The following is a 10,793-nucleotide window of genomic DNA, read 5'->3' on the forward strand; positions in this document are numbered from 1 at the left end:
ATAATCTTGTTTTAAAGAATTAAATATCAAAAGATGTAGCTGAATCAAGTTGAAGGCTCTTTTTTACCCTTTGTAAAAGAACAGATGCCCTTCAGGCCCCCGTGTGTGTGTGAAGACAGATGGACACTGGAACTAGGGCTAGCAGTGTATGATGAGGCTCATCTGAAGTTAATGCAGAATCCTCATCACTCTCTTTAAACTCCTGTTCTCACACAGGTCCAGTAAAGGAACTGGGAGAAATTTCAGTGCAACCATTAACCTTCCTTTTAGATTTTCAAAGTGTTATAGTAGTTAAAATTTAATGTAAATTAAATGTTTTCACTGCAGATACAAAGGCAGTTTTTATATCAGCGCAATAGCCTAAATGTAGCTGACATTTCTCATATAAATAGACATACATACCATTTTAACGAAATTTGAATATATTAATTATAATTCACATTCTGCAAGTGATTAGATGAAGTTAAACCGGCTTGCCATTATATTAAGATAATTCTAAGAGATATACCATATGATCCATATGTTAAAATATATTATGCCCGCTATTCAACACACATCACCTGCTAACTATAAATAAATAAATTTAAATAAAAAGAATTTGCTAGCATCAAATAATCAGTGATCATCCATGTGTTACAGCAGTGTATTCCATGTGTATATTCCAGTGGATACAAAGGTATAGCTTGAATGCAATGTAAATCTATTTAGATAAAAGTATCTAACAAATTCATAATTTAAATTATTCATTTCATATAGACATGGCAAGAACATTGCATTTTGCTGTGAAAGCCATATTGCACCAACAATGTATATGCTTTTTGGCACGTTGACAAGAAAACATGGCTCAATAAATCTAAATTCATGTATTATGTGTGTACGGTGTATGTATGGAACTTCTTTAGCCTCGAGTTTTCAAAATGTTAATTCTGTGACTGTAGTCACCTATTTATAGCATCAAGTGAACCAATTAATGTCACCCAAATTTATTTATTTTTTGCTGAATTCTGTGATTTATGGATTTCTTAAAAACATGCAACTTTTCTCTTCACAGGATGTTAATTGATGGACTGGAGTGGATTTTTGTGTTTTTTCACAGACCATCCTGATGGCACCGATTCACTGAAGAGTGAGCTAAATTCCCCCAACTCCATTCAGATAAAGAAACAAACTTTTGTTTGAAAGTTTCAACACGGAGTAAAATCAGAAAACTGTGATAATTTTTTCTAATGTGCTATATAGTTGTTTGCAAGTTTATACACCTCTTGCAGAACCTGCAAAATGTTCCTTTAATCGTTTCTGATGCAAATTAAATGCCATTTTATTTTATACTACCATAAACTAGCTATTTCAAAACAGATATTTACATCGAGTTTACAAGACAAAATAATGATTTAAACAATGAACCAGTTAAAAAGTTAACATACTTTTGATTCTTAATAACAGTGTTGTTATCTGAATGATCAGTGGTTGTATGTTTAGTGATGGTTGTTCATGGGACCCTTGATTACCCTGGCCAGTTATACTGGACATTGCTCTTCAGAAAGATCCTCCTAGTCCAATTTTCTTTGGTTTTCCAGCATCTTCTGCATATTTGACCCCTTTCAAATGACTATAAATAGTTGAAATCAGGTTTTTCCAAACAATTCTGGGATTCAATTCAGTTATTTATCCTTGTGGACTACTAGATTTTGTATTGTATGAAATAGCATAAGGCAGTTAAAAAAACAAAGACCCCCCCCCCCCCCATTTATTTTTTAATTTAAACTTGCCTTTCTGCAAGGGTTATGTGAACTTCTTGACCCCAACTGTTCACTGAAGTTGAATCAACATGCAGCAAAAGTTTGTCGTTTTTTGTTACAGATTGTCCAGCACAGCATAATTAAACCTGAAGTGCAACTGCCCTTAATTAGAAACTAACCTAATTTGTCTATAACGAATTGACCACTAAATGCATTAATAGTGTCCATGGTGTCAAAGCTCTCAACAGCTCAATGGAACATATCATGTTACATTTCTGTGTAATCCGCAGCCCTAACACTAAACCAATAATAATAAAAAAAAAAATGAGCCATCAACCTACAAACATCTGTCTTATTGTTTTCTCTGCATATTAAGATGGGATAGAATACAACATAAAATACAAGTTGCACACTTCATCTTTGCTGTTGTAAACATTTTTCTATTATTGAGCTTATGTTATTATTTTGCTTTTAAATTTTAACAAATTGGAGTGACCTAAAGCTGAGAGCCTGAAGGAAGCAATGAGACACGATTTAAGACTCAGTCTTGACTGGTCAGGCCAGAAGCCTTGGATTAAACAGTCAAAACAGTTGACTCGAAGGCTAAAAAAAAGAAGGAAAGTGATATCTTATTCCCACCACACAGCATGTTAACATGGTAGCGCAATTTTCCACTCAACACTTTTCTCAAATGAGGGCACACAGATTACACTCAATAAGATCATTTGTTATTTTTACAATTTGCATGTATAACAAATAAACATTTAAAAAAAGATTAGAATGATGTACAGTATTCTGCTGTGCACACCACTACATCCATCGTTTCTGTCCAATGGGAGCTCCTGAAGCAGGGCTGCTCATTGGTTGCTGCAGCGCATGGGGAGTGGTCAGGAACAGAGAGGAGATCAGAGAGGATATCTCATGAGTCCAGAAAAAAGGAGGAGAAGGAATGCTTTCTGGATGAAGGTAGAGAAGATGAAGGAGAAGGAGAAGGTCTGAGCTCAGTTGCTGTAGATCTGTCCTTCGGGAGGCTGCGGCAGCTTCATGTTTTCTTTGCACATCATGAGTCGTCGCAGCTCCTGCAGGACCACACGGATGCTGTATGAATTCTGCCACTTGGCCAGCGAGGATACAGCTCGCATGTCAACCTGAGTCAACCAGAGACATGTAGACAATGCATTAAACTGTGCAGTAAAGAAAGATTTTTTTTTTTGTTGAGATTTTCTAAACAGTCCTTCAGAATTGACCTATATGTCTATTCTATTTAAGAAAAGCAACATACATTTTATGACTATAATTTCCAGCATGCAGAAAAAGCGGATGGAATCATGGAGAGTGGGTCTGTACACTTAATGCAAATATAATATGGACTCGTGTCTGAAAATATGAAATGGCAGAAGGCTGCATGTTCTGCAAGTATGAGTGAATGAATGCCATAGTTTCGTAACATAATTATTATACATGTTATTTATATATATATATATATATATATATATATAATTATTATAGCCCAGTTCATGCTGATTACAGTGTTATTAGACTTTAGCCATTTAGATGTGTATAAGCAACTGAAAAAAGCACAAATGTCAGGGCGTGACAAAACTTCTCCAGGCCCCAAAAATACCCTTAGACCTCAGAGGGTTAAACTGCATAAATGCATCGCATTACACCAAATAATGTTCTTTTTAGCAGCATCATATGACCCGTTTAAATACTACTAAATGTTACTTCACATCTCAGCGATATGTCCAGAAGTATTATAAGATGACTGTAGAGCTTTAGCTCGAACATTAATCAAACATACTTGCCTGTAATTAATATCTTGGTCAGATTGGTTAGTTAAGTTTGATTAGGGTTTGAGCTGAACTGCCCTGAGCCAGAGGTCTAAACGCGGGTGAGAAGATACTGATGTTTGTGCAGGAAGTGGGAGAAAGGTTTAGATATTCTCAATGTATGTGACAGCTAGGGCTGGGCAATTTTTTTAGATTTATCAGTTAATTTGAATTTTGAATTAATTTGTTTTGCCATGATTACATTTTTTATAAATCGAGGAATTACGATTTTGAATGGAAATATTACCAAACATTAGAATTAGAAACTTTGACAATATGCCAATGTTAACAGTGAAGAGAAAAGAATGATCCACCTGCATGTCGGCGCATGGATTAACCGCTCAGGTTTGACACGCTCCGTCAAGAACCATAAGGTCCCATTCATTAAGGACACTTTTGTGTTGACAATGATGTGATGTGGGACAGAATGCCGTTTCATGCATGAGATGCTCCAAGAGATGCAAACGTGCAATAGTCGAACGTGTCCATGTTCACATAGAAAAAAACTGTGAAAAAGCAGTGCAATCGAAGGAAAACCTGTAAAGAACTACTACGACAGGCTGAAAGCTGCTGTTCATTGTTTTAATAAAGAAGTGTTCTTATTGCAATGATTTGGCCACTTCGATTAAGGCTTTAATTGCTGCTGTTCAATAAGTGCCACCTAGTGTCAGAAGGAAAACAAACGGTCTGAATTTGCATGCCCTGCTGTAAATTTTGTTTGGTTGATGAAAAACAAGCATATGTCAATTCTAAACATTTAATCAATTCCAATAAAGTACTATTTGTTTCTAGAATTATTGATGGAGCAGATAAAATACATTATTTAAATGCTAAAATGTGAGTTTTACCATTATATGAAACTTTATTCAAACAATTTGTTCATGTTATTAGATAAACAGTTGTCAGTCTTGTTGTCTAGCATTACTTAGTTGAGAGAAGGCAGGAAGAAAATCCCACAAGAAAAAATTGTAGTGTATCCGTGATCTGTACGGACGGAGCCCCATGGCTTGGCACACGTGACCCACAGATTAATTGCAAAATGTAACTATAATAGAGTACAAGTTTATCATTTGTTCGTATTTACACAAGCAAGCGAATTTGAAAGAATTACAGAGAGAAAAGGCGAAAGGGAACTCGATTCATTACTCGGGCGCTGCTCTCTATGGGCACAGCCACAAACATATGTCTCAGACGGCACGTGAACACCGAACTGAATCCTCTGAACAGACACAAACACATTAAATTATGATTAAATACCCATCTCGTACAATCATTTATGTAAACACCGTCAGTTATGTCTCATGTGAATGAAAACAGCCAAGAAAGAAATCAGATGTGATGTGTATCATTATATCGGATCTGTGCTTCAGGTCTTAAAGGGGAAGCGGCCTATAAATACTGCTGTTGTCATTAATGATCGTCAAACAACAAAACAGCTAAGATAAAAATCTATATTTATTTATACAGTGAACACACTGCAGAGTTATTTTCCCTAATTATTACATCTCTGTATTTGAAAACAACCTTATTTTATTTGTAACATATTCTGTTGTATTTATGTATGCGATTTGTGTATTTGTTTTTATTTTTACTCGTCTCTTTAATCATGTTTAAACTTTTTTAGTTAATCTAGTAGTATTTGCTTTGGTATCAAAGTAGTACATCGCTTAATGTAAGAAATGTGATCCATTGAAACACTAGTTTATTAGCAATTCAGAATTCCTGCTCTCAATGTCTAGATATACACAATATGGTAAAAAAAGGAATTATGAATACCATAAATTATGAAGGTCCTAATGAAACATAAAAGATACATGATAAAAGTCACAGATGAGGAGGAACTTGAATATTCAGTGCTCAGTTGAACTTACCACACCATTTGAGTTATGCACTCCATTCAAGTTGATCTTCGTCACAAAACGAACAAAAGGTGGCGTTTCTGGATATCTTGGTCCACATTCAACTCTCAGGCTGTACATCCTGTTCTCATAGATGGTCTGCAAAAAAAAAAAAATTATCACACTGATTAATCCCTTAATTAAAAACATATCGCTGAAAGTCATCAGCTTAAATACCTGTTCAAACCAAGAAAGATAACTAAACTATATAACAGCGCCCGAACCAACGTATGATATTGGTCTGTTGCTGCAGTTTTGTCATTTAAATGTTTCTTTAAAGCAGGATGGATTGGTTGTCAATGTTTTAGTTGTTCATCAGATGGGAAAAAATATAATTCTGAAAGTTATTCCAATGATATTGATTCTGCTATTCTTTTCAAGCAAATGGGGATCAATGTAGACGTCTGGTTTGGTCCTGTAACATTTACAGCTCATAATAAAACATTATGCCTGATGAAAATATTTTATGCCCTGATGATTAGTTTAAACGTAAATACAACTGCTAAACCACTTCAGATTATGTTAATTCCATATAATGTTAGGAGATGTTAGGAGTCAAAAACGTTTCGAAGTCTTCATCAATGCCTAGAAGCACAGTGATGTCTGCTATTAAGAAGTGGAAGGTATTTAGTACAACACAGACCCTTCCTGGTTCAGGACGTCGCTCCAAACTGGATGAAAGAGCCAGGAGGAAACTGGTCAGAGAGGCGACCAAGAGGCCAACAGCAACTCTGAAGCAGCTGCAGGAGTTTATGACAAAGAGTTTTCACTGTGTGCATGTGACAACAATCACAAATTCTCCACAAATCTGGCTTGTATGGGAGGGTTGCAAGAAAAAAGCCACTCCTCACAAAGTCACGACCGAGCTTTCCCAAAACAAACCGTGAAGATTCTGAGGTAGATGTGACTAAAATTTAATTATTTGGCCTCAAAACCAAACGATACGTCTCGCAAAAATCCAATACAGCTCACCATCCAAATGACAGCATTCCTCCAGGAGCATTCCTCTGTTATGGGGTGTTTCTCTGCAGCAGGCACTGGAGCACTTGTCAGGACAGAAGGAAACATGCCAAAAACTGTCCAATTCTTGAGGAAAATATGCGTCCCTCTGCCAGGAAGTAGTCAATGGAAGGCTGGTTAACCTTGCAACATGACAATGACCCAAGGCACACAGCAAAACTGAGCACACAGTGGTTGAAGGAGAAAAAGCTGAATGTCTTTGCATGGCCCAGTCAGAGCCCAGATTTAAACCCCACTGAAAATCTGTGGAAGGACTTGAAGACTGCAGTCCACAAACTGCATAGAAGTGTGAACAGAATAGAACAAAGATACTGAATATAACGAATATTGTCGTTTAGATGTGCAAAGTTAGTAGCGATATATCCCGACATACTGAAGGCGGTTGAACAAAATACTGACACAAGGGAATGATCCTTTTTCCAACGGTTATAGCTTTCACTTGGATGTTATAAGTTGCTGAGCTTAAAACATCTTACAATCTTCATTTCAGGATGCAAAGCAACAAAATGTGATTTTTTTTTCTATAGCCACGCTGACCTCTTGTTTTTTTTGAGTAGGAACATGTGAAAAAAAAACTTTATGGATTTACTGAGGCACAGTATCTTAAATTAATTCAAAAGAGCCATGTAGGCTAGTAGAACTGACCCTAGGGGGTCCTATGATCATTCCTCTCCAGCGTGTGAGGGTCATGTCCTCATCGTCTTCCAAACCCCAGCTCACCGTCCCATCTCCAACACCCTTCTGACCCTCCTCAAGCTCCTCCAGCAGCCGGAAGTTACGGGGGACTTTCACGCCTTTGAAAACAAATTCACAATAATATAACTCATAGTTATCACACACACTGGATGTGTTGCGCTCAATTCAAGCTGTGTTTCAACGTGAGAGACGAACTGAGTGAAAGCATATTCACTCTCTGACAGCAGATGGCGCTAGGGGTGCGCGATAAATATCGTACGATAATTAATGCGCATCTCGTCAGTAAAGTCGGTTCTCTAATCAGCAGTAAATTCCATCAGGTGTGTCATTTCGCATAGAGCAGCTGTTTCTTCACGGAGCCATTGTTAACTGACTGGCTGCGCAAATAAACGCTGATAATGAACGTGGATTTGCGCAGCTAGTCCACTAAATTAAACTGTTGTAAAAATTTATCAGATTTTTGGATCATTTTTTTTTTCAACCTCAGTCCTGATCAAAACTACCAAATGTTGAAAACATTTTTTTTTAACTCTTTAATTACCAAGTTCATAAATGAGGTCACTGATTTGGGAAATGTATAATGACAACGGACTTTCTCAGCCGCTCTAGCAATGGACACAACCAGGGAAAACTATCAGCATGGATTTTTGCAGATAACTAGGGCCCTATGATTTCCGCAATGCAGAAAATGCGGACGGAATCCAGATAGAAAAATGGAATTCAAAAGTTTAACGTGGACTGTCACGGAATGTCAAAATGAATTAATATTTTAATAAAACAAATTACATTTTTAATGAATTAATAAAAAGTAGATCATTACATTTAAATCAAATCACGATATGGAATAATATCTGTAAATATTAAGCCAGGAAAGTCTATTTAAATATGAATCCTGCGTGTTCTGTGTGTCTCTGTTAATGAATGGCGTCGAAGCGCGGTTTCGTTTATTACAAATGCAGAAGCATGCATGACGCCCTGGTGATTTCAGCGTCTGTCGCCTTAATAAATATGAGGTGGTAAACACATGAATAACATCTCAAGAACTGCTCTGAGAGTCACTTCATGAGCTTTTGACCGTTTGATTTGAGTAAAACTAGCGTCATATCCCATACACAGAACTGTAAAGGTATTCACGGCAACCCGTCAAAATAAAAGGTTTATTTTAAAGACATGTATTTGCCAGAAATGTATTACTATTGTTCAGCAGAATGTACATAGCTCATTTACTACTACTAAAATGAAACAAACATTATTTTTAAGCAATAATTGCACAACATTTCTTCCATGTTTTACTTTTAATAGTCTACCAAAAAATAATGTTTACTTAATTTTCAGTAATTAAAAGATAAATTAAATTAATATTTTATCCCTCCGTTTGATAACTAGAAAAATTTAAAAACACAACAGGATTTCTGAGGGGGAAAAAACAACACATTTAAAAAATTAAACATTTCATAGGGTTCTAAACATCTAACTTTGTTAAACTTGAAATAAATTGATGTGAAAATTTATAAGTTTCCTGATTTTAATTAGACATGCTTTTTAAATAAATACAATTTAATTTAAACATTTAAAAAAAAAAAAAAAAGTCAAGAAAAAGAAAAATGGAAAAAAATGAATTTAAATAAAAATAAAACGGAATTTGGCAAAAACTAAAACAGATTTCCTAGGGCCCTAGATAACCGATAACTATTTTGATGCATTTGTGTTTTTGATATGTTGTGTGATTGACAGCTTGTGCTTGAATTAATTTCTATGCTGAAAAAAAGTTTAGAGTGAACTGTGGGAAATGATGGGGACGAGGCAGTACTTGAACGCTTAGATTTTATCAGTGGCACTTGGCCTGATATTTGGAACCTCAATCAATAACAATACTCATCCAGTGACAAGTGCACAGTGCAACAACACCTGCACACTTTTGCAGTGGCCTAGATTCTGGAAGAATTTTCTCCCCATTGGGACTATAAAATGATCTTTAAGAGTTATAATCCATTAACCAAGAAAAGTAGCAAACACGCTACGTGGTGAACTACAACTTCACAAATTTTTGATTTTAAGCAAATGACAATCAAATTAAAAGCATATACAAATTTTTAAATAGTGTGTCAGCATGGGAAGACAATCTATTACATCATTTGCTTAAATATTTTGGTGCTATTTACTTGTATCGATTAAGAAATTGGATCTATTAATTGGATCAATAAGAGATTGGTGGAGATTTATTTGCAGAATAAAGCTGTTTTTCACATGGAATTCCACTGTTAAACATTAAAATAAAATAAAAAAAAAATCACTTCCACCATGAAGTTTTTCCACCAAAAACCCTACTGTTCCACTTAACTCAAGAGCATACAATGAGAAAAAGCATAAAATAATATTATTATTTTTTTTATTATATATATATATATATATATATATATATATATATATATATAAACTAATAATTTTGTGTATAATAATGTAATAGTGACATCCTGCTTTTTTTAAAAGGTGTATGTTATGTGCTACAAAGCACGTGAGTTAAAGAATGTGAAAAATGATAAAATAGTAAGACAACATGTACTTTACATTTTCAACAAGAGGTCCGCAAAGGAACTGACATTATTAAAAAGTTATTGTGCATTATGAAATGTTAGGTTTACAACACCACTAAAGTCCACGGTCGTGTCTTAAATTAAAGAGCTGCCTACATATACGGCATTTTTGGCAAAAAAGTATGATTAAACCTAACGAACTGCCAACAAAGAAAGCATGTTTAAACCATGAACCAGGTTCAACTGACACGGAACGCGGCCGTGGTGCACAAACTGCAGTCTATCAAGAGCACAAGGATTGAGACACAGCCATGGTGTAGTTTCTCTATCATGACGATGCAGTTGAATAAGCTACATGGCTAATCACCAGAGTAGTCAGATTATATTGAAACCCCGTTGTCCTTTAATCCATTTACACTAAGAGCGATGTATATAGATCGTAAACTATTTATAACAGACTAAAAAAGAAGTAAAAACGACATTAAACGCGATAAATGTCACTGCTTTGACAGGCTAATGCTGGGCAAACACACCCACATGAATGCCGAGACCCTAAACACAACAACACGAGCGAATACTTCATGGAAAGTATATTTCTTCGCGTTTAATCATTTCATAACACTCGTTTTGGAAACGAAAGAAAGAAACGGTTTAATAGAGAAGCAGTTTTTCATAAATGTACCTGATCCGGCGGCGGCCGCCATCTTGATTCACAGCAGCGGGGACGCGCGCCAACTGTGAACGATCACCTCATGAATTATTCATATTAATAATCAGTGACCCTAGATACTGAAGTTCACTCCTATATTATTCGTTACATACTGAATCTGTTATAAATTTAGTAATTTTCTTTGGTTTTATTTTGATATTATTTTTATTTATTATTATTTGGTAAAGTATTTGAAAGTCAAGAGTTAAAAAAACAAAAAAAGCAAAACAAAAACACACAAACAAATTGAAAGCATCCAATATAGCCGAGTAGGAAAAGAGGTCTTATTTTAAGTTGTTGTTTTTATGTATTTTTGTATTTTATTTATTTATGTTTTTAATGCAGGAGGCTATAGAAATACATAA

At 35.3% G+C, this 10,793-nt stretch overlaps 1 protein-coding gene across 2 annotated transcripts; it reads right to left on the reverse strand.

Moving 5' to 3' along the window:
* Positions 1–2,349: 2,349 nt before the first annotated feature.
* On the reverse strand, positions 2,350–10,482 carry LOC128022656 (ubiquitin-conjugating enzyme E2 variant 1). Of its 2 annotated transcripts, XM_052610408.1 has the most exons (5): positions 10,402–10,482; positions 7,135–7,283; positions 5,446–5,568; positions 4,189–4,190; positions 2,800–2,887 (listed from the first exon to the last, which is right to left on the reverse strand). In XM_052610408.1, the coding sequence occupies exons 1-5, from the start codon at positions 10,421–10,423 to the stop codon at positions 2,800–2,802; spliced, it is 384 nt and encodes a 127-aa protein (XP_052466368.1). In that variant the 5' UTR covers positions 10,424–10,482. The 2 variants fall into 2 exon arrangements, with proteins under 2 accessions (XP_052466367.1, XP_052466368.1); XM_052610407.1 differs by lacking the exon at positions 4,189–4,190 and having other exon boundaries at positions 2,350–2,887; positions 5,443–5,568.
* Positions 10,483–10,793: the final 311 nt, after the last annotated feature.

The sequence above is a fragment of the Carassius gibelio genome, chromosome A11, assembly GCF_023724105.1.
Source record: "Carassius gibelio isolate Cgi1373 ecotype wild population from Czech Republic chromosome A11, carGib1.2-hapl.c, whole genome shotgun sequence".
Classification (NCBI taxonomy): Eukaryota; Metazoa; Chordata; class Actinopteri; order Cypriniformes; family Cyprinidae; genus Carassius; species Carassius gibelio.